The sequence below is a fragment of the Arvicola amphibius genome, chromosome 4, assembly GCF_903992535.2.
Source record: "Arvicola amphibius chromosome 4, mArvAmp1.2, whole genome shotgun sequence".
Taxonomy (NCBI): Eukaryota; Metazoa; Chordata; class Mammalia; order Rodentia; family Cricetidae; genus Arvicola; species Arvicola amphibius.
Genome location: NC_052050.1, coordinates 53,995,589 through 54,019,745, shown reverse-complemented (window position 1 = coordinate 54,019,745; position 24,157 = coordinate 53,995,589). Strand labels below are relative to the sequence as shown.

The window sequence follows — 24,157 nt, the reverse complement described above, 5'->3', positions numbered from 1 at the left end:
AAACAAACAAACAAAAAAAAAAAAAGGAAGAAAGAAAAAAGAAAAGAAAAAAAAAGAATCCTGAATCCTGACATGGACAGGAGCTTAGACTACCCAGAGGGTCAAGCAATGCCCAAGTGCACCTGAAGAGGCTGGAAGAGGTAAGAAAGAGGACTCTACCCAGAGCATCCCACTGAAATGTGGCTACACCAACAAACACTTTGTTTGCAGCCTGATGAAATGGTTTCAGAATCCTGACCTTTAGGATGACCTGAGAACAAATACACGTGGTGGTCACCACCTATGCCAAGAATTCACTGGTGCATTCACAGACAATGTAGCTGTTTTCCGGTAAGCACTTCACAGGTACTTACATTGACTAGTATTTCTATTCTTCAGCCTTGAATCAAACTCTATTCATCAATGGTCTGTTTGCTGTCAAGACTTTCTGCAGATAAAGCTTTGATACAAGCAAAAGTGGAGTTAAATGGGCTCCATCTGTCTAGAGAAGAAGTAAAAAATAAACCATTTTATATAGTGTGGTCCCACAGAGTACTGGGTATTTCAAACAGAGCAGGCCAGCCAGCACTCAGCACTTGGTCCTGGTGTCACTTAGCACTTCCCTGAAGGCCCTTCTGAGATGGAAGCACCATGCTTTTACCTGAAATAACTTCTCAGTTTTTCTTCACAGAACAGGAATGTCACCTTTATCTAAGTATAGGTGTTCTAAACTAAAATGGTCCACACAGCGGGGAAGCAAGGCAAACTTGCCTGGGCTTTCATGTATGAAGTTCTAGAGTTAACACAAGTGCACATATTCCTTGCACAAAAAGAAGAAATTCAAATTAGGCTGTATACAGTCCCTTATCAGACTATATACCCATGAGTCTCCTTCCTGGTTTACTTTACGTCTAGCTGTTGGGGCTTGGATATATTATCTAAAAACAACACTTCTGAATTTCATCTTCACTCACACATACTGAAAGCCACAAATCCACTTTGTACACAAACAGAATACTTAAGAAAGGAACTGAGAATCTAGCCTTTTTTGTTTGTTTGTTTTCAAGACAGGGTTTCTCTGTGTTAATAGCCCTGGCTATCCTGGAACTCACTCTGTAGACCAGGCTGGCCTCAAACTCAGAGATCTGCCTGCCTCTGCCTCCCAAGTGCTGGGATTAAAGGCATGCACCACCACCACCCCGCCCCCAGTGAGAATTTAACTTTTTATGCAATCGAGTAAATACAAAACAGCAGCATTCTCTTTCTACAAAGACAGGCAAGATAATAGACTACAAACACAAAGCCTACTCCCTTCTGTAGTTCATAACTCTGTCTGGAACTCTGCCTCTCCCTTTCAGAAGCATTTTGTCAGGGTAGACGTGAACTGTGCCGAAGGCCTGGCTATCTGGAGCTGTTTCAATAACTCCTTCAAGGTTGACGTGGTGCACACCAAAAGGGTCCTCAGAGTAACCACCGTCATGTGTGTGACCGGCAAGGAAACACACCACACATTTGTGAGACCATATGATTGACAGGGCGTCCTCGTAGTTCCAAGCCAGGCACACGCTGTCAGAGGCCTCTGGGTAAATGGGAAGATGGCCTGTTAAAGAAAAATTAGGAGCCAATTAAATCAAGAAAAAAAGACCGAAAACAGTATTCAGGAAAACCAAACCTAAGTATGATGCTTCTTCATCCACATGAAGACCAAGGTGGCAATGTGCTCTATAATTTCAGCACTTAGGAAACTGCAGGAGGAGGATCATGAGTTCAAAGCCAGACTGAGCTACGGAGTGGACAACCTATAGCCACATCTCCGGCACACAGAACAAACAGATGGGTAGCTTGTTCAGATATAAGGTAGAAGACATTTGTATAAAAAATGATGTCCGAGGCCTACAGAATTCACAGGCCATCCTGTGCCGGGCATCTGTAAAGGCAGCCAGGAGTCAGCCAGATTCTGTGCTGGAATCCAATCTCACTGATTTCCATAAATAGGAAAGTTACATATAAAGAACGATGTAGCAAAACAAAAACAAAAACAAAAACCAGCTTAGGAGCTGCCCAGGGGTTGTGTAACATAAAAACATCACTGAACAAAAACAGTGCAGGGGATTTTAAAGAACCTCTGGAGATCAAGGCTGCCAGATCCAATCTGCTGCTGAGAAAACTGATTAGCATCAGGAATATTACTATTCTTTCATGGATATCTCCCCAGTTTCTAAAATGCCACTGTAACCAAAGAAACAATTTACATACTTACTCACGATCACCACCTTTTCCTCGTTCAGGTCAGAGAACGTAAGAACTTCATTCAACCAGTTCAGCTGTTCTTGGCTGAATCCTCCATTAAACTGGACATACTGGGGCTCAGAAAGTCCTGAATGAATTCAGCAAATTAGACCCATCGCATGTCATTTCCTCCCTCATTTGGACATTCAAGTTTGAGTAACATAAAGAACATGTTCTTCTGATCACCATCTTCAGAATGTAGAGCAATACATAAATACAGCGATGTGAATTCTCATCTTGGCCTCCCCTGCTTACTTCACTGGCTTTTCACGACACTGAAAATACAACCCTCTCTTCCTTTCTTTCTGTGTCTACTGGGCCCCACTACATAGTCTTGTACTTGTCACCTTCACCCTAGTGGATCCTGTGCTTCTAAATAATGTCAAAGTCTTATGCAACCCTGTGCCCCTGCATTTGTGTCTCCCTGTGCCTGCCAGTTTCCTACCCAACTTTTTCCAAGTGTAAATGCTGTCATCTAGACAACAGTGTGATACCTGAGTCCAGGGCCTTCTGCTCACCTACTCTACAGCAGCCCTGTTCTCCGCTCTAACAGACTGTTTGCTCGGCACAGTGACCACGGGCGGACAACCTCGCTTTTGTTTCATTTACTGCTATAGTTTGGGTCTGAAATGCTCAAAGTGGCTCCTGTGTTGAAGACTTGGTCACCAACTGTGGTGCTATTAGGAGGTGGTAGCATCTTTTAGAGGCAGTAGCTAGTAAGGGAAGTCAAGTCACTATGAGCTCAGGCCCTCTTTTCCCACTCTGCTTCCTGGCTATAAGTAAGCAGCTTGCTCTAGTTTGTATTCCCTGTCCTAACACGCTGCTTCAGCACAGCCCAAATGCAACCACGTCAAGGGATTATGGACTAACCCCCCGCCCCCAAACCTATAAACCAAGACAGACTTTCCTCCTCGTAAGTTGATTATTTTAGGTATTGAAATACATTTATTTTCTGTCTTACCTACATACTGCTATGGATCTATCTATCTATCTATCTATCTATCTATCTATCTATCTATCTATCTATCTATCTATCTTATTCCAGAACAGGCACTCAAATATCTGCTCAATGTCTGAAGTTTGAGTTACTTATTATAACACCAATTTATGTGACATCAAGCTTGTAAGAATCCTGACCCTGAACAATGGCGACAATAAACTTTTACCTTAATCATCCATCTTCCTGCTGAATAAAAGGTAGCTGAAGAATTTAAAGACAATGTATTAGATTCTCAGTTCAAAGCAATAATTCACCTTGGGGACTATTTAACTCCACATTTGGGTTGTGTTCCCTCAGCATCTTCATACACTGCTCATATTTTGGAGAAGACTGATCTATGCCCAAGACACTCAGGTCATAAGCATCAAGTAAAATGAACCGGAATTTAGGGAACGGTACAAAGTGATAAGCATAATAGTTCTCTGATGGCATGGTCTCAGGATGCTGCACAATTCGGTCTTCTAGAAACTTGCTGTTAAGTTTGGAGTTTGTTAAGAAGTCTCTACTGAAGTTATAGAATTCATGGTTTCCCCATGTGTGGTGAACTGGGGCTTTAAGTAATTTGAATGTGTTCATGACAACTTCTAGAGACTTTTCCGATACTTTATACTGTGCATTGTAGCCATCGATGATGTCTCCAAGCTGGAGGACACAGCAGGGCATGATGCTTTCTTTATTCCAGTCTTCAATGGCACCCTGTAAGTGAACAAGACTGTGTCTGTAGTACCTCCGCCTGCTTCTTTGATAATTGAATCCATCTTCTAAATCAGCATATTGAATATCTGCTATAACTCCAAAAGAAAAAAGTGGCTCTGAACCATCGGCCAGGTCATCGGGGTCCAGCTTCTCAGCCATTACCTCCAAGCAGGCTTCTAAGTAAGCTACCAAGAGGGGGAAGATATTCAAGTTAAAATACTGCAGCTTTCCAATGGACAGAAGAAAACAACAAAACCGGTTAACTGACTAAACAGCAAGACAGACAAGTATGCAGGCTCTCGAGGCCAAAGTCTTAGCTCTAAAATGCTTCAGTTCTCATCCATAAAAAGATGATAACCTCTGTCGCTCAGAAGGCTAACAACTTACAGAAGGGCACTATCATATCGACCATCAGGAATTCCAACTATAACAGCCAAATTCAAATCTAGAACCATTTCTCACCTCCCACCCATTTAAAATATGAGGACACATCCTCTCCCGAGTCAAACAATTCCCCCAGAACCCAGCCGTCACACTGCCCCATGACATGCACGCACATCCACTCCACTTCCAGAGCACACCTCCACTCTGGGATACTCAAGCAGGCCGAGTCTTTTCTCTTTGTTGATGAGCAGCCTGAGAATCAGTCTCGTCTCTCCCTTTTCTGTGTCTGGAGTATAAGGAAAGACAGTGATATGAAAAGAGGAGGTGGTTTAAGGAGGAATGGCCCCAGAGGCTTGGGAATTTGGTGTACTGCCCCCAGTTGGAGGCATTATGGGGAGGTGCAGCCTTGTTGGCATAAGTAAGCCACCGAGGATGGGCTTTCAGAGTTTAAAGTTAAATCTCTGGTTCATGCTGCCTTTGAACATGTGATCTTTCAGTTTTCTGCTGTGCCACCATGCCTGCTACAACATACTCATGGGGTGGAGGAAGGAGGTGTTGGAGATAGGTAGCCCTGGCTATCCTAGAACTCTTTGTGTAGATCAGGCTGGCCTAAAACTCATACAGATTCATCTGCCTCTACATTCAGAGTACTAGCACTAAAGGCATGTGCTACCTTGCCCGGATAAAAAAGATTCTGATCCCTCTGAACTATAAGCCAAAATAAACTCTTCTATAGGTTATTATTTGACCACTTTAAAAAAAGTTACAACAGAGAAGTAACTAATACCAAGAAGAATAATTTTGAGTTTAAAAAAGCCAAGGCAGGGGCTGGAGAGATAAATACCCAGTGGTTTAGAGAGCTTCCTGCAGCTACCAGAATTGCAGGCACCCATGTCAGAAAGCTCACACAACCTGTAACTCCAGTTACGAAGGAGCTGGTATCCTCTTATGGCCTCTCAAATATATATGAGTGTAAATATATAGAAATACATAAATAAAAATACAAACACTACGAAATCAGTGTAAGCACAAGTCCTTTCCATGAGCAGCAGGCCCCGCTTCAACAGCTGATTCTAATTTGAACCAGTTTTCCTAATCTTAGCATCAACCCCCATACCTGAACCAGAACAGAAAGCAAATCTTTTCATTCCACACATAGTCTCCATTTAAATTGAGGAAAAGAATCTCATTAGGTTATTTATAAGCATAATATGTAACTCTAAAAGAACAAAGAATACTAAGGATTATGACAAAAATAGAAGGTCAAGGTGCTAAATTATCAACTGTTCTTACTATGAAAGATAAACCACTATATTTCTGTCTGAACTGATTAAGACCTTCTAAAAACTCTCTGACTAAAACCCTTCTGACTCCTGGTCGCCAGCCACCTGTTCCACCTAGTTCCGAATTTCCTATCTAATCCCACTTAAGTGGACTCCTACCAGAGGCTCCTGCTCCATTCTTAGCACAGGGGCCAGACTCAGCCGGGAGGAGCACGAGGGGCTCTCCTACTCTGAGACTGCTGGCACTGGATGGCTCACTGGGTAAAGGTACTGCTAAATGCCAAGGCTAATGAGCTGAGCTCAATTCCTAAGACCCACATGGTGAAAAAAGTGAACTCCAGGCCCCAAGTTGTCCTCGACCTTCATAAGTAAGGCAAGGACCAGCTCCCATGATGAATGCCTGAAAGCCCTGGATTCTGGAGGCCAAGGCAGGAGGATCATGATTTCAAAGCCAGCCTTGAACAAATATACCTGAGCTCAATGAAAGGGAGGCAATATACAGTGTTATTAACTAAATCATCTTGAATAAACAGAAAACACAAAAAATCAGACTGGTGATACTGGACACAAGGGATCTTCGACCTCAATAATAACAGAAGTTATGTGTGTGTGTGGGGGGGGGGGACACCAGGCAAAAGATATACCTGAAAGGAGAAAGGATGAGGATAAGCCTATGGACAGGAGAAGCAAATTTTATTGGACTGAGAGGTGCGGGGTCTGGCAGTTCCTTCTACTCACGATGTACTGGACCTGAAACTTAGCATTCTTTTTGGGAACTATTTAACAGAGTGAGCTCGTCTTCCCTTTGGAGCTGCCTTGATGTGTAATGTAAGCAGAACAAGCGATTACTTCTGCTCGTCTTCTACAGACCCACCCCCTCTCACCTGCCACTCTGAGTTCTAAGGGCGTTTCTATCAGCAGCCTCTCTCCTCAACTCACGTGAGCTGATGGGCAGAAAAACAGAGCCTCTAAAAAGGAAATAAAAGTGCCAGTTCCCCGCAAGTCTTGGGTCAGCTCTGACTTTCAAAGAAAAAGGTTGCACGGTCCAGGGGATAATTGCACATTATCTTGGTGCAGCTGCTTGTATCTCTTAAAGGCTTTGGCATCTAACTGCCCACCCTCTCACCCCTCGTGAGCCAATTTCCTTCCACCAGTTTCTGTCTCCTGGTTTTATCAGTAGCCCTGAAACCAACAGAAACTTCAGATTCCAGTGAAAATGATGATGGCATTTGCAAAACTCTGTGTCTTATGTATCTTCAGAGATCCTTTTCTTGTTTAAGACACAGATCAATGACCAGTCATCTCTAGAGATGCCATTGTATGACCGTGCACCCGCTGTTGTTTTTTAACTTGTGACAGAATGGGAAGAAGGGGAATAAGGGAGATGGGGGCGGGGTGTCACACACTACTAACAAAATCAGGACTACTTTCCCTGGGTAGCTAGTAATGAGTGAAGGCCTGGGAACCTGTCTCTTATCCCCATGAGCGTCTCTGCTCCACCTGTGACCTCTTAAGGGAAAGCTAAGAGTCCAGGTGGAAGGGCCAGGCTACATTCATGGGCAGACGGTTAGGATCACAGTGAGTAAGGGTGGGCAAGAAGAACCACGCATGGAGAGAAATTACTTGGCTAATTCTGGGCTGTGCTTCATGGTTCAGGGAAATAGATGCAAGAGGGCTTGTGGACAGAGACCAGAAACTCAAATCCATCTCCAGTGGGGAAATGGAGAATAAGGAACAAATTGACAGGAACTTTTTCGCAATCCCCATCTACACAAAACACCCACACAACACTCAAAAAAAAGTATTTCACAATGTTAGTGTCAATAAGATAAAGTGTGAGGCAGGGCATGCTTGGGACTGAGAAGGCTGGAAGGGGAGGGGCAGCCGACCACAGTCCTGACAGAGCCCAGACCTGAGTTTCACTTCACTAGGGTGGGACAGAGCTGAGCAAGCAGGTCTCATGAAAACCACAACTTATGGGTGACCATTAGCAAGCACTCCCGCAAGCCCTTGTGCTAGCTCAGCAGGCCCCCAAAGTCCTTTTGCTGGCTCAGGAGATGCTCCCAGGCTAACAATAGCTTTCCCTACCCTGCTGCTGGAAGGTCCCTAACCACTAGGACCTTCCACCAATAAACCTCTATATTAATCTTTCCTTCACCAATCAACCCAGATTAATCCCTCCTCTTTGGAATTCCCCTAACTCCATTTAAAGGAGCTTGTAGGTCACTTTGGGGGTCATTCTTTTGCCACCCCAACATTGGAATCAATAAAGCACTCTTGTTATTGCATACGTGGTTGTTGGTCTTCTTTGGGGGCTTTTCTCGGACCCTAACAGTGATTAGGCACAAGAGTCTGGACCTACGATGAAGCAGCCATGCTACAGTGCCAGCAAGTTGAGAAAACTTCCAGTTTAGCTCATCCCACTTAGGCCAGCCCACTGTCCCAGCCAGCACACAATTTAAGTAGCCTCGTCAACTAATGATAAAACAGGCATCAAATGGTACTATGCACGCCCCGTCTCTTTCAAGAGAAGTTCCTAAATTGTAAGTAAACCCATCTGATTCCGTGGTGGTTTTTGTTAATAATAAAAGTTCCAGATTTACGCTATACAACAAGCTACTTTTGCCAGGGCTCTATAGAGTCCAGCTTAGAGGTAATACCTGTGATTCATTCAACAGCTGGTTACAATTAAAATACAGTGTCGTATCCAATAGATAAAGATATTTTGGTAAATAAATAAAATGGAGGGGAAAAATGAGCTTTGACCGACAGTGAGCTGAAATGCCGAGTAGAAATTTAACAACTCACCACTCTCTTGAGAATTCCACACCCATGATCTGTGGCTCTCCTCCTAAGCACCTCTTTCCTATTAACTCTCAGGCTAAAATCTATAAAATCTCGTAATAAACTCCAAATATGCATCATACTGATTCATCCTGAAACTCCTTTCTGTAGCTGAGAACCCTAGCCTCACCGGAGCACAGGACTCTAAAGAGAGTGCTCTTGAGACCACTAGAGGCAGCAGCAGGAAGCAAGGCTTCCTGCTCCTGCCCCACTGGGGCTGCCGCCTTTCCTGGCAGCTGCTAAGGGACAGTCCATAATGTAGTGTTGCTTCAAGAGCACCCCACGATAAGATCTCTTGTATCTGCAAAGCATGAGAAGACATGAGAGCTCTTTTCAGACAAGAGAGAAAAATGCTTACCTTCTTAAAAACCAAGCTCAGCCCCATTCTACAGACCTATCAGGAGCTGAGACCTCACTCTGTGTCTCGATTTGCGTCACTGTTTTCCTTTCGGGTGCTGTTGGGATAATACACAACCAATAGCTACAACCTTACACTATTGCCCTCTTATCTACGTCATCATCTTAACCATTAAAATATTTCTTGGGGGGCTGGAGAGATGGCTCAGTAGTTGAGTTTGTTTGCTGGTCATTCCTGGGAAACAGTTCAGATCCCAGCAACCATACTGAGTGACTCACAACTTGTTGCAACTCTATCTCCAAGGGATCCAAAGTCCTCTTCTGGTATCGGAGGGCACTACACAGATAGGCACGTCCACATAAAATAAGTCTTTTAAAAAAATTAAGAATCCATAGACAGAAGCAATGGCTCAAAAAGTAAAGAGTGAAGACTGTCCTTGCAGAGGATATGAGTTCAGTTCCCAGCACCCATGTCAGGTAGCTCACAACCACCTGGAGCTCCAGCTCTAGGGGATCTGTTACCTCTGGCCTCTTTGGGTACCCACACTTACATGCACACACACATTTTCAAAACTTTTCTAGCATTGTTCTTTGTATTTTCCCATACTCTCAGTAATAATCAGGTGTATACTTCTGCCAATTCTTAACCCAAAAGTGTAAGATGAGGACAGTCACACTGATGGCCCCTGGTAGTCTATCAATAGCACAAGGAGAACTTGCGCCACCATTAAAGTGCTGGGTATATATAACAACAACCAGGACATGTATCCTCAATCATCCAAGATTTATACACCACAATTAAATCACTGTAGGGTTTTGTGGCAAGTTTTAATGATTCATTAGCATCACAGGTCTCAGGTACCACGTGGTTAAAGGCCTGGTTACTTCAGTGCTAATTTTAGGACCAGGTGTAACATTCTTTATTGTTTCCGTGGTTAGATGTGGCAAGTAATGACATCCTCTAATCTACATTCCCATGGAATGATGATCTTGCATGCTCAGATTCTCTCTCAACCCATACAGATGAGACAGCTTGAGACAGCTGATGGCTGGATAGGCAGGGTATATCCCTGTCCAGCAAATAAGTTATACAACCAACACCAACTACAACTACAATTAACTCTTAAAATCAAGGGATCAAAGTCTCAGAGGGGAAGTGAGGTAGGAGACACAGAAAGGAATTGGGTTGGAGTCCCTTGTCAGCTGAGAGTCAGGATTTTCCCATTATTAATAGTGTTTGCTGTGAAGGTCACCTACAAAGGGACAATATTCCCTTTATATAGAGATTTCAAATAATGTTAAGACAGCAATGCGCTATGCTTAAGGCCTAAGCACACATCACCTTGGAGTATGGTCCCGCTCTTTTCCCAGACACAAAGCTACAGTTTCTGGAAATTTTACAAACAAGACTATAAACTTTATTTGCACTAAACACGATCCACGGCCTTTGTGTAATTCTATGTAGTGCACCCCTAGAGCCAGTCTATAATCTCATTTCCCAGGAAAATGAAAATGTTAGACAGTCTTTTGAGATATACCTTCAGAAGCCATCCAAATCATACACACGCACACACACACACACACTTATATGTTATAAAGACAATTAGTGTGACTCTCCTAAGAGGCCCGCACCCATGCTTCTGGGTGTGTACTCTCCTCTTAACCATTAACCACTTTCTATTAACCGCTATTCTTTAAATTTGAAAAACCTCTCCATAAACTTCAACAATGATTTCTTTAAACAACAACAACAACAACAACAACAACAAAAACTACTAGCGTTGAGCATAAATTTCAGAAGATTCCAGATCAACTCAACTAGAGAAGAAACAAATCCCATTAAACTACAACAGTAATTGCTGTGTTGGAGAGCAGCACAATAGGTCAGACGGTCCAAACATTGAGATAAACAGTATCACGCTTTAATGCAACAACCACCGAAGCAATGATGGGGTCTCACTGGGGTTGAAAAAAAAAAAGCTTTTATTAAAGGGTAGGGGCTGTTGCTTTACAAACCCCAAGCAACCACAAAGGCAGGGTGGGAAGGGAGGGAGGGAGGGGCAAAGGTTGCTGGCACTGAGACAGAAAGAAGAGCCCGTAACTGCTCAGCACAGGCACAGCAAATAACAACAAGCAAATAAGCGGAATACGAGTTAAAATTTCTCAAGAAACGAAAAATAAGTATTTAGCTGTAGCCAACTAACTAAGCAGTCCCAGATGAGGAAACCTTCAACAAACTTTTAAAATCGGGGGTGGGGGGTTGGGAGTGGCGAGATCTTTATGAGAAAGGACGAAACCGAAACGATCCAGTGGATAAATGAAGGATGTGGTATGACACAGCACACACTTTTGCAGTGCCTTGCTCTCAGGCGGCTCGTACGGTAGTTACAAGCGCGGGCACATGGGTCTTAAGTCTTCTCACCACCCTAGGCACCCAAAGTCTTATTAGTATTTTTTTTCCTAAGTCATGGATTACTTCAAATGTCACGAGACGATTTCTAATTGTGGGGTCCGAGACTTTGCTCTTCTACTTAGCCCGTATTTTGACTGAGCAAGAGGAGGGGATCCCCAGTCTCTTGCAGCTAGAGGAGCGAACCCCGCTAGGAGACCCGGTGCCACCTTGTCCCATCGTCATGTCCAAGGATGTTTAGTTGTTCCAGCCCGCCAGGCTCAGCTCAGGACCCAGAAGCGCTCCCGCCCAGGGTACGCCGCCGCCTACAGCCCGCACCACCCGTTTCCAGCCAGAGAAGCACCTACCGCTGGCAGCTGTGCAAACACCGACTCCTTGACAACCCGCGGGTAAACTGCATCACCACCGAGCCGAGAGGAAAGAGCAGCCTCACCCGGCTTCCGGCGGAAGCGGAAGCTCCTGCGGAAATAAAGGGGCGGCCCAAAGGAGGCGGGGTCTCCTAAACTCATGGCGGCGTTGATGCGGGCTTGCTGTACGGTGATGCGACCGCAGTGTCGCCAGCTCTGGCGTCTGTTTCCTCACGGCCATGGGCTTTGGGGTCCGGTGGGGAGTCTGTGCCCCCGAGAGGCGCGCTGCCGCCTGGGGATCCGGGCTTTCAGCGCCGCGCCGCCACCGCCAGGGGCCAAAGGGCCGGAGCCCAAGGGCGGCCAAGCCGGGTCGCGCCGCATGAAGCCCGGGGTGAGTGTTTACATGGAGCCTTCCGGACTCACCACTCTCTGCAGCCCGGTATCTCCGGGTCCGGCTAGGTCACCAACCTCAGAACTCCCTGGCGTGCCCTGAAAGGGCCATGGAGTCACTTTGCTTCCTGGTCCGCCGGTAATCCTAGCCTTGACAGAACTGGTTGCTAGTCAGCCAGTAGTCCCTGCCTCGACAGAACTTGAGAAATTCACTCACCCTCCGCGCCGTCACAACCCGGGCTTTTGCTCCAGAAAAAAAAAAAAAATCAATTCTAGGTTTTAAGGATCTCAACTTTATCATGATTCAAAATTCAGAGCACTTTTATAATCTCACTGAATTGAATTCCCCCTTCAGTGCTTCATTGTGTAAGTTGAAATTGAAGCAAAAATGTGGGCCTCTGCTGCGTTTGGGTATTCCTCCTCCTCCTTTTTTCCTCCCTTCCTCTCCTGTTTTTTTTTTTTTTTCTTCCTCTTGTTCTAGTTGTGACTCAAATTCAGAGCCTCTGCCTTGCTCGTGCTTGTAAGAAATGTGGACTTGGGGAGCAGGGCAAATCTTAGGCACAGGTAGCAAACATTTTAGGTTTTAAAGAGTACAGTAGCAGCTTGAGCCAATAGTAATCAGTTACGGACTTTGCGCTGTTTGTTGAGACCAGGTCTCTCATATCTCAGGTTGGCGTAGAACTTGATATTTCACCAAGAATGCCTTTGAGCTTGATCCTCCTGCCTTCCCCTCCCAGCGCGTTAAGATTACAGGTGTGCATCACCACACCCGGTTTTACTCAGTGCCTGGCATGGAACCCAGGGGTTTGGTACTTGTCAAACAAGCACTCTACCAGTTAATTGAGCTCCGTCTTCAACCCTTACATTGTTTTTAAATTAGCTTGGGTAACTAACTTTGCCCTGGAAATGAGTGCTTTTGTAGTAGATGTTACTGTATTCACAGAAACTTTCAGGATGTATCCCAAAGTAGCCTAAAACATTGAACATGTGTGATAATGGTTTGTGTGTATATACGTGCTATGAAAACTTTGTAATAGGTAAAGCATGGTTAGAAGTTTGCATCTTACTTGTTTATTTGGTTCAACTCTCTGCCCCAGTAGCCCGTTTCTTGGAAGTCTCTAGCGTTGACTTTTGCCATTGGAGGATCTTTATTGGCTGGAATGAAATACTTCAAGAAAGAAAAGATAGAACGTAAGTAGTCATTCTTTTGGACCATCTTTTTTTGTTTTTGAACTTTTTATTTTGTTTGTTTATACCTGTGTGTGTGTGAGTTCAGGTGCAAGCATGCCATGGCGAAAGCCAGAAGACAACTTTTGGGAGTTGGTTCTAGTGTATTCTTTTTTTTCTTTTCCAAGACAAGGTTTCTCTGTGTAACAGCCCTAGCTGTCCTGGAACTAGTTCTGTAGACCAGGATGACCTCAAACTCAGAGATCTGCCTGTCTCTGCCCCCTGAGTGCCAGGATTAAAAGCATGAATCACCACTGCCTGGCTAGTGTCTTCTTTACTTCATGGTGGGTTCCTGGGATTGAGCCTAAGTAGTCAGGTTTTTATATCAAGCACTTTTATCCACTGAGCTGTTGCCCTGCCCTGTTTTTACTTTTTTTAATTTAAAAATAATTTTAGATTTACTGATTTAGGATGTTGTGAAGATGGCAAAGAAAAGTCTCCATATAGCTTTTATCCAACCCCTCTCCCATTGTTGACATTTTATATGGTCATGGACAACTAAAAAATTAAAATTGATATAATTAACCAGACTGCAGCATTTAGTTTTGCATATTTTTCCATCGTTGTCTTTAACTTTTCAAGGATGGAATCCAAAATGACGCTGCTTAATCTTTGGGAAGACAACTGTAAATAGGTTGGATGTGGGCAGTTGGAAGTCCCGAGGGTGGGTGCAAAGATGACTGAGATGCCCAGCGGTTGGAATGCAGTTGACAAGGAGGCAGACACAGAAACCAAAGCTTTCACTGGATGGCATTCTTCCAGGCTGGAGGGCAGGGCAGGGTATGTGAGGGCCTTTAACATTGGTATCTGAGAAGACTTCCTAGAGGTCAGGCATGGAGAGTAGGTAATGCAGACCAGTTAGGGCGGCAGCAGTGGACAGGAACAGGCTGCCTGTGATGGAGGGAAAGCCAGGAACTACTAGGAAATGCCATCTCGAAATGTTGACAGGATTATTAAAAGAAAACAAACTTTATATTTTACTGGATATTCTAAGACTTTGAGATTTGGTTTAAAAATTTGGATAAATATTGTTTAAATGAGTTATTTAGAGTTTCTTGATGCTGTTAATAAAGAGAAATGTTAGAATACGGGAGTGAGAATGCAGAGGCATTAGAATTTTAGCAGTTGGCCTGTGAACATATATCACCTTGGGAATTTTCTTGATTGTCCTAATGGACTTTGGGGAAAAACCCAGCCTGAAAGTGGCAGGCAGCCCCATTTCCTGGTTTGGGGCCCTGTACTTAGTAAGAATATAGAAAGCTAGCTAAAGTATGCATGCATAGTTTCTATCTCTCTCCTCTAGACTGTGGGTATAATTTACTAGTTGCTGCATGCGCCTCCCACTCGGACTTCCCCACACATGGGTTATACCAGGAATTGTTAGATAAACCCCTTCTCATCCGAGTTTCTTTAGTTTTGTTTTGAGTCAGCGTCTCACTGTGTAGCCCTGACTATTCTGGAACGCGTTCTTGTAGACCAGGCTGGCCTCCAACTCAGAGTTGCTGGGATTAAAGGCGGGTACCACCACCTCCCGGCCCTGAGTTTGTTTTTGACTATTTTATCACAGTATCAGAAATGAAACTGGAAACGAGCTTGCTGTTCACACAGGATCCTGTTTTCAGTCATCCTTGGGTTTTCCTTCTGCCACTGGCTCTCCTTGAACTTTATTTGTTTCAGCTTATTTCAGCATTTCTCAACAACAAAAATAACTTTTTCCTTTTTGTTGGAGGATCCCTGTATATGGAAACCATTAACTCATACCAGTACCTCTGATTGTCTTAATACTACAGAGAGCATTCCATTTTTTTCCCGCCCATTGTTCCGGCTTTCCATTAGTAACACTTATTCCTGTTTATTTGCTTTGTTTATTGAATTTTCTATACAAAACTAAGGTCCCATCAACATTCCCTTTCTGTTGAAGCTGCCTCTAGCACACCCAGCCTCCAGGCGCCCTCACCCCCACGCTGAACATCTTAGTGCTGGGTTGTTCTAGGAGAACACTTTTTTACCACTCATTCCAGTGCTTACTATGTGTTACAGCATTTAATTTTCTTATTTTATGCTTGTTTTTCTGACAATATTTTTGTTGGTGTCTTGAAAGCTGATATATTTATTTTCTACCTCCCACTCCACCCACATACTGTTACTAGTGTTATGCTAACTTTGTCAGATGTTTCAGTGACTCTGGTTACAATGACTTGTTTGGTGTATCTCTTTAAGAGCTGGAGAAGCAACGACATCGCAGCATTGGAAAGCCTTTACTAGGAGGACCCTTTTCCCTCACAACTCATGATGGCGAGCCCAAGACTGACAAGGACTACCTGGGCCAGTGGGTATTGATTTATTTTGGCTTCACTCATTGCCCTGATATCTGTCCAGAAGAACTAGAAAAAATGATTCAAGTTGTAGATGAAATAGGTAAGAACACAGTCCTAACTGCACTGTTGAACGGTACTGTTTCTCACCTCCTGTAGTGTGTCAGACAGGGTGTTGTAACTATTTGGTCTGTAAGAACATAAAGTTTCCATGTTCAGCTAGATGCTGTGATTCCAGGACCCTGCTCTCTTCCTAAGGAGGCTTTTTTGGGTGCCAAATGTCAGGTCACTTCAAAATGTCATTGTGCCACTATCTCCTTTTATTGGAACATTCTCATTGTGCTTCCCCAGTGACATTGATAGTTATTAGATTAGGAAGTCTGGAGTGGCAGGTTATGTTTTATTTGTGTCCATTAAAAGCAATTAGAAGGAAGCATGCCTCTTTAAATTGTTTTGGTGTATTCAGTCTTTATTGATAACCTCGTCCCTGAGCTACGGTAGGAAAAGCTGCAGGGATTGGACTGCATTAGGAAGTGAGATGGCTACCAGACGTAATCTGGGGTAGCAGCCGTTATGTATCAGCAGGGGTGTTTGGTGGAACGGCTGACTGGTGCCATCACAGGCAGAAACTCCTCCTCCACTCCAGAGAGTCTAATCTGTCCTGTTCTCCCCTGACATTTTGCTGCTGCTCCACTGTCTCTAGTGTTGCTGGGTCTCTGTCTCTGTCTCTCTCTCTGTCTGTCTCTCTCTGTCTCTCTCTCTGTGTCTGTCTCTGTCTCTCTCTCTCTCTGTCTGTCCGTCTCTCTCTGTCTCTTCCCTTATGGTGACTATTGGACTAATTGAAACTTTCTTTCAGACAGTATTCCGTCCCTGCCGAATTTAACTCCACTTTTCATCACCATTGACCCAGAAAGGGACACAAAAGAAGCCATCTCAGCTTATGTGAAAGGTGTGTTTTGCTTAATTGGGTGACTGACTTACATTTGCAGAGATATAGTCCATTGTCATCGTGATGTGACAGGACAACATGCAGACCTGCAGCAGGAGCTGAGAGTCACAGGCAGCAGGAGACACTGGATGGTATCATGAACATATGTGAGACCTCAGAGCCCACCTCCATAGTGACATACTTCCTCCAATAAGATCATACCTGCTCCATCAAGGCCACACCTAATAGTGCGACTCTCTTGGGGACCAAAATCTTTCAAACCACTACACAAACCTCTCATACCCACTGAGCCATCTTACCAGCCTCTTGAACTAAGTATCTTTCCATCTGATCCAGTGAAAAGCCTGAAGTACTTCAGGAATCCTCACTTAGATGTGTTTGTAACTAAGTCAATTTAAAACATAATCTAAGTAACTAGAATATGTTTCCTCTAGATCTTTATTGTAGTCACTAAAGATCCAACATCTATCATGGGAGAATTTTCATTTCTTCTCTGGGTCTGTTTTTCTTTAAATCATGCAGAAATGTTTGGTGACTCAGGAACAAAGTGGCACCAAAGCTGCTTTACAGTGTTTTTATTCATTAGGGTTTTTATTTATGTATATTTTTCTGTTATTTTGGTTTTATTTTAAATAAAGATTGTTATATTTCTTGTCTTTCATTTTCACTGTCTTTCTTATGTTTATATCTAGAATTTTCTCCCAAATTGGTTGGTTTGACTGGCACAAAAGAAGAGATTGATGGAGTGGCCAGAGCATACAGGGTCTACTACAGCCCTGGCCCTAAGGATGAAGATGAGGACTACATAGTAAGTAAATGCTCAGCTTCAGCTTCTCGCCTGGCCTCAGGTCCCAGGTTCTCACATACTTTACATGCTGACTGGCTTCTGAGATAAAGGAAAACCTGAAGGGCTGAAGAGATGGCTCAGTGATTAAGAGCACTTCCAAAGAACCTGCTTCAGTTCCCAGTACCCACATTGTGGTTCATAGTTGAGTATCAATCCAGTTCCAAGGGATCCAATGTCTGGACTCTACAGGCACTAGGCACACACATGATTACACATACATGTAGGCAAACACTCAAATACATAAAACAAAAATCACGTTTAAAAAGGAAGCTGAGGCTACCGTAAATTATTTGAAATTCCAATAGCACATATTTTTGAAAGGTGGGTGTTTATTGCTTAATTTACATTTATTCCATAGCTTGTCCGACTTCCCTAGTTGCGCACAGTTGTAAAAGCAAATACTCAGGCTCCGTGCTGGATTCAGAAGAGCGTCACTGGCTTCAGTGCTCTTCAGTGTTAGTTCCTCGGCATCTGCGTTGGTTCTCCCGGGTCCTTGATGAGGTGGAAGACAGGTGTTCCTTTTTAGAAGCAGTGCGATCCTCAGGGAGTCTTTTATTTCATTGAAAAGCAAGAGGAAAAAAAAATAGTCTTCAAATAACAGACTATCTACAAGTTTTAATGTCTGCAAAGTTCAGCTTGGGGTTCGATAATGAGAGATGGGACATCTGCCCAGTTTACCTTTGTGGTTCTTTAAGGACCTGTTTCCTTGTTAATCAGTGTTGTCTGGGAAGTCTTGAGTGACTGAGCCCATTTCCGATTGGTTGTTTCATGGTGTGCAAAGGACTGACTTTTCTTGTCAGCTAGGTTCTTGTTTCTCAGCGCATTCAGAGTTGACATGGTGCTATAGTATTGTTATTGATTTTCTTTTCCATTTGTCTTACTCTGGGTTTTCTATAATGTTAGTTAAGTAAAGTGATTAATTATAAATTTCATTTTATGTGTAAAACTGATAGGGAGGCTGACCCTGAGTCACTGATTTACCAGTATCCTGAGGCTTTCCCTACAACAATATGCATAGTGTCTCCACTATAGTTTGTGCCTTTTCTCCTGTACGTGCGTGCGTGCGTGCGTGCGTGCGTGTACATGCTGACTGTGATGTTGATAAACAAGCTTCCAGAATCTGCCAGTCTCTGCTCCCCTGTATGCACATACAGATGTCTGTGGCCATAGTTGACTTTCACCTGGATGCAGGCAATTCTCGCTCTTCTTGCTTTCACGGTAAGCGCTGGCACACTCGGCCATCCCTTCAGTCCCTCTCTAGCCCTTTTGAGCTTGTAGCATCTTGTGTGCCCATATAGCCTATGGCCAGAATAAAACAGACTTTTGACCTCAATGCCTCAGTTAAGCCCAACATGACACCATATTTTCCAAGCCTGAGGCCTTATAGCATTGGGGAAACTTGGGATTCGTGGGGGAAAAAGACAAGAAAAAAAAAGTGAATTTTTTCTGAAGCCCTACGTTTGCAGGAAGCGTAGTCTGGCTCTCCTGCGTCTTTGTCTTGCTGCCCCTGCAGTGTGAAGTGGAAAAGTGTGCAAGTGTCAAAGAGGAGACCCCACAGGGGTGAAGGACTTGTCAGACTTTCCCCTTTCACACAGTTAGAGTGGTTGGTTTGGTTCACCTGAGAGGGGCTAATCTTCAGCTGTAAACAAATTTTGTTAATTCTATTATAGACTGAAGTTAAAAAACTTCAAGTAAACACAATGGCTGGTTTTATTTGTAGCATTTGAGTTCAACCAGACCTGGTGAGTTTGCGGTCAGTCTGATCTACATAGCAAGTTTCAGGCCAACTAGGGCTACATAAGTGAGACCCTGTCTCAAAAATAAAAGCAAGTGAAACATTCCATTTAAACGGCAAGTATTTTACTGAAACCAAAGCTGTTCTTAACTGCAGGAATGGGGTTAGGCAGCTAGCCTCTGTGGTCCCACAATGCTGTCAACTACACCTTCACAATTTTCTAATTTTTTTTCCCTTGATTGCATAGTCTACCTCCATCGGGTGCCCTTTACATAGTAAAAATTATCATTCCTTGTTATCTGTGGGTCTGCAGCAGTGCACCGCCTGGAGCCAGTGAGTTCATCACAAACCAAGCACATGTTAGGCCTTGAAATTTGTACTTGTGATTCAGGTAATCTGAAATATAGTTGTTATTTTTGTCTTAAAGGATAAAGTACACATACATAGATTTTATGGAGACTTCCTTGACCTTCTAGGATGTATCCTAGATTGCATACTGTCCTGCTGGTCTGACAGAGCTCAGGGACTTATGGCTGTGCATTTATTTGCTAAATCAGCCAACAGGGGGAGCTGGAGACACTTCCTAGGTTCTTCTGAGTTTTTCTTTAGTGTGACTCCATGTCTTGAGGCTGTGGATAGATGGAAATACATTAGGGTTTAAGGACCAGTGGGGGCAGCGCTTAAAGGTTATCCTTGGTGTAACGGGATGATATTTCCATGATCTCTGACAGTGGGGAGAGAATTAAATCTGTAGACAGTGGATATAAATGGAGCATGCCAAATAGGTTTCACCACAAAGCCAAATTTGCACAATACTATATACATAATTATTATAGACATAATGCCACATTATTGTATGTAAATGTTAGAAATAGTTCAGGACGAGTACTAATGGCTTTTTAAATTTAAGCTAAGACAGATTCATAAGAAAAAAGTGGGATTATTTAGTGGTACATCTTTTTAAAATCCTGTTTGGCTGTGATTGGGAAGTTTGAGCACCTGTTGTTAGAGTTGGGAAAACACGGTTGTTGGAGTTCCAAACAACAGGTGTTTTGTGTGTTGTTGATAGGATGCATCTGGTAGGCCCTCTTCAGGGCAGTGCGGAAGGGTGTAAAAGCTGCTTTCACCGACATGGGTGCTACTTGGAAATTAGCTCACAGGTGAATCTACAGCGTTGTTGGGAAAGACTAAGGACTGAAACCCGAGTCAACTATTTTTGAAGAGTTACTTTATCTGTCCTGATGTAGAACAGTGGTTTCTGTGTTGCCTGACAGTAGGCTGTCATGAAGTGTCAGTTGTGTGGCAGTGGTAGATGGTGCTGGGTACGGACATAGCAGATGGAGAGAATTTCTCTGCGAATATAGCAGTAACTAGTGACGGTGGTTCCCTGCTGGAAAAGCCAGAGGACATGGGGAATCCAGAATGGAAGACTGGTGTGCATGTGCTACTCTTTTAGGCGATAAAGAAATGTATATTAAGAGATACGACTTGCCACCCCTGCGGTTGAATTGGAAATAGTGGCAGCATAGCGATAAGAAAATGGTGTGGACTTTGAAACTGGACAGGTGCTGGGTCTTCAGGTCAAATTTGGCACGTAGAAGTGTCTGCAACTTCCCCTCCAGCCTGTGCTACTTTATAGAGGATGCCTATCTTGGGTTGAAATGACAGCGAGGGGTGGGGTGGTAGCTCAGGGGGTAACATGCCTGTTGTGTAAGCACGGGATGAGATTACAGCCCCAGAAGCCAATTAAAAACCAGGCATGGTCATGCCCTCCTGAAACTCCAGCACTGTTGGGGCAGTAACAGGAAGTTTGTAATGGCTCGATGCTGCAGGTTTAGTGAGAGACCTTGTTCCAAGGGAATGAGACTGAGAGTGACAAAGGAGGCCACCCAACGTGGTCTCTGGCCTCTGCATCTGTGTGGGTGTACATACTCACCCCACATGTACATAAGCACCACGCACACACACTGAGGAAGTAAGGATATGAAATTGCTGGGTTTGTATTTCTGTACTGCAGACTGCTAAAAGAAGTCCAACATACTGGATTCTGTTTTTTAAGGAAAAAAGTGCATAGGGAAAAAGGAAAGGGTATGTGGAGTGTGTATATATATGTGTATGTGAAATTTTCAAAAATTCTCTAAAAAAGGAAACAGTGAAGGAAAGAGGAGTGTAAGCTTCAGAGAAAGGCTTGAGGGGGCAGCCAGAGTTTTAGTACTGAATCCTCTGTCAAATGTGAGGAGAAATTCCGGGCCTTGCCTGGCTCCTGCTGTAAATTCTCCACATGAAGTCACCAGCTGTCTCAGCTCTGGTGGCATTCTTTCCTGATGGCAAGCGAGTGGCTCTTTCCATTTGCTATCTCCTTATGAATGTGTGTGTATAAAAAGGTAATAGCCTCATGGCCAGATAATGTGGGTTGGGGTATATTCTGGGGAGTTTCCATTTGGTGGTATGTGTGTTGGCATTCCTATCTTTTCCTGTCTTGCCGAACAAGCCTGTAACAAATTCCAAGGACTTAGGATGCCATATTTACTCTTAAAATATTGTGGAAATGAATAGTAAAAAGCAGTGACTAGTCTCAACTTGAATTGGAACTGAGGCATTTTAAGATCATAGTCAGGAGAATTGATGATGGATTGAAGAGGCTCCTAGAGCAGCATTTGTGGCCAGTGGGGTTTCCAAGCAGTCGGCTGCAGCTGCAAAGCTCTGAATAGCAAATGCAGATTTCCCAGGGGAGAAAAATGCCTTCCAGTTTTTGTTTGAATCACCAATATCTTGACTAAATCACTATTAGAATTTGCAAATTACATGCTTCAGCTAGTGGTTGGTTTTCTGGCTACTCATAAACCATGGCAAGCGGAGATTTGGCAGTAATGAGAGCCAGTAATGAGGTTGGACACCCAGACTGTGTTCTGAACTACTCAGAGTAGTTCTGAGCCCTGCTCTGGCTCCCATGAATGAATGGAGAAGGGGTTAGATGAGATACCCTCAGAAGTGGAAGGTGTTTCAAAACAGCTTTGCTGTTCTACCGCGTAGGGTATTTATGAAGGCTGACAGAAGGTGAATTCTTCTCTCAGAGAATGTACAGGTGAGTATATGAAAAATTGTACCAAAAGATTCCTAAGCTGACCCACAGCAGCGGCCATTGCATATTTCTGGAATGTGAGGTTTTCAGGTAGTCCCTGGCTGCAGTCAGCACAGGCCCATTTGGTAGACAGTGCTTCTCTGAGCAGATGCTACAGTGGTTATTTAAGCACCGATGTTAATGTCTCTTACCCTGCAGCCTCTTTCTCTTCAGTAACATGTCTCTTCCTCTCTTCTTTACAGGTTGATCATACAATAATAATGTACTTGGTGGGACCAGATGGAGAGTTTCTCGATTACTTTGGCCAAAACAAGAAGGCGGCAGAAATAGCTGGTTCAATTGCTGCACACATGAGGTCACACAAGAGGAGGTAGCTAGAGTGGTGTCACCAGACACAGGACTGACTGTCTTGTTGAGGACTTTGTCTCCCAGAGGAGCCTCTATACAACATGGCCTTCATATCCTGAGATCATCGTTCTACTTAAGATGTTGCCCTTGGGCTCAGCCAAATGAGTCTGCCCCGTAGCTACCATAAGTCCAAAGGGCCAGGGTAAGCAGAACAGGCCTCCCAGGCCCGTAGGAATGGCCCTTGGAGCAGCACTGATACCCCAATAGCATCTGGGACCTTGCTCGGACAAATTGTGGGGCCAGATTCTACAGCAGCGTATAATTTCCACAGTGCTCTTGTGTTTCGATGGTTGATAGTCAAGATAGACTTTCAAGTCATCTTTATACTTGAGCATAGAGTTCAGTCTTCCTTGGAGAGGAGTGTAACTGTCAGGTTTGCATTTCATTCCCTCAGCAACTGCTGCATGGACAACTAAAGGAGAAAACTTCTGTGTGGACATAACTCTTGGCTCAATTTTTGCTTTTGTTATTTTTTTTTTTTTTAAACTAAGTGATTTGGCTGGTTTTCAGTGATAAACCAAATTGAAATGAGGATATTAATTACGACTGGTCTAGTTTTTTTTTTCATATGCCAGATTATACAGCACATAAAATAAAGATGTAATCAGTTTAGCAACTTGGAAAAGTGTCACTTGGCTTCTGTGGAGAGTGGGTACCTAGTGCACCCATAGTCAGGGCAGAGGCTGCAGGCTGAAATGGGTGGGTAGGTTGGTGCTTGTTAAATGCAGGCTCCCAGACTTGGAGCTCACCTCTTGTCTGGGTGACATACAGACACCTGGGTTTCCTGGGAACAGATGACTGACAGGCTAATGATACGAGTCCACACCTGGATCAGGTGCCTCATGGAGAAACAGTAAGCATAACCAGGGGTTGTCAGCAGCTGTTCCAGAAAATGCTGTTGCCCTGGGCATGGTGGCAAACACTTTTAGTCCCAGCACTCAGGGCAGAGGCAGAGGCAGAGGCAGGTGGTTCTCTATGAATTTGAGGCCAGCCGGGATACCCAGTGAAACTGTCTCCAGAAAAAGAAAAGACCATGCTAGTTGAGTAATGATGTATCTTGACTTGACTTTGTTTCTGAATTAAACTGCCCTAATACCTGGGTTTGGCTGGCACATTTCAACTTGAGCCTTTCCAGTAAGTCCAAAAGTGCTACAAATAAGCCTTGTTGGAAAGCATTCTTTCCATACACCAGTCAGCTTTTATGTGCGCATGATGCGGGCTTATCTCCTGCATTTTAACGTCTCAGTACATACATTAAGCCTAATGTGAACACTTAAACATCACTGTGAAAGAGTACCCTGTATCTGTTACAGGCTAAATCATGTCATTCACAGTTCATGTGTCCACGTCCTGGAATCAGTCATGTCAGAATGTGACTGTATTTGGAGATTAAGTCTTTAAGGAGGTCATTTAGTTAAAATGAGGCTGTTAGGTTAGGCCCTCCCTAATGTAATATTGGTGTCCTAAAAACGTAGGAGATGAGGACCCAGGAGAACAGGTGGAAACTGGTGTCCATCCACTAACCACAGAGGTGTGTAGAAGAAACCAACTTCTCACATCTCCGTTGTAGACTGCTGATCTCCAGAACCTTAAGAAAATGGATGTCTCCTGTTTA

General features: G+C 43.8%; 2 protein-coding genes across 5 annotated transcripts; one reads left to right on the top strand and one right to left on the bottom strand.

Annotated features, from left to right (window-relative positions):
- Nucleotides 1–7: 7 nt before the first annotated feature.
- Nucleotides 8–11,667, bottom strand: Adprm (ADP-ribose/CDP-alcohol diphosphatase, manganese dependent). Of its 4 annotated transcripts, none has more exons than XM_038326668.2 (4): nt 11,590–11,667; nt 3,523–4,149; nt 2,240–2,356; nt 8–1,579 (listed from the first exon to the last, which is right to left on the bottom strand). In XM_038326668.2, the coding sequence occupies exons 2-4, from the start codon at nt 4,121–4,123 to the stop codon at nt 1,284–1,286; spliced, it is 1,014 nt and encodes a 337-aa protein (XP_038182596.1). In that variant the 5' UTR covers nt 4,124–4,149; nt 11,590–11,667; the 3' UTR covers nt 8–1,283. The 4 variants fall into 4 exon arrangements, with proteins under 4 accessions (XP_038182596.1, XP_038182595.1, XP_038182598.1 ...); XM_038326667.1 differs by lacking the exon at nt 11,590–11,667 and adding an exon at nt 11,452–11,472; XM_038326670.1 differs by lacking the exon at nt 11,590–11,667 and adding an exon at nt 8,440–9,271 and having other exon boundaries at nt 3,523–3,964.
- A 60-nt stretch (nt 11,668–11,727) lies between these two features.
- Nucleotides 11,728–23,167, top strand: LOC119812201 (protein SCO1 homolog, mitochondrial). The gene is made up of 6 exons (XM_038326671.1): nt 11,728–11,980; nt 13,080–13,170; nt 15,427–15,624; nt 16,378–16,470; nt 17,163–17,278; nt 22,377–23,167. The coding sequence occupies exons 1-6, from the start codon at nt 11,750–11,752 to the stop codon at nt 22,506–22,508; spliced, it is 861 nt and encodes a 286-aa protein (XP_038182599.1). The 5' UTR covers nt 11,728–11,749; the 3' UTR covers nt 22,509–23,167.
- Nucleotides 23,168–24,157: the final 990 nt, after the last annotated feature.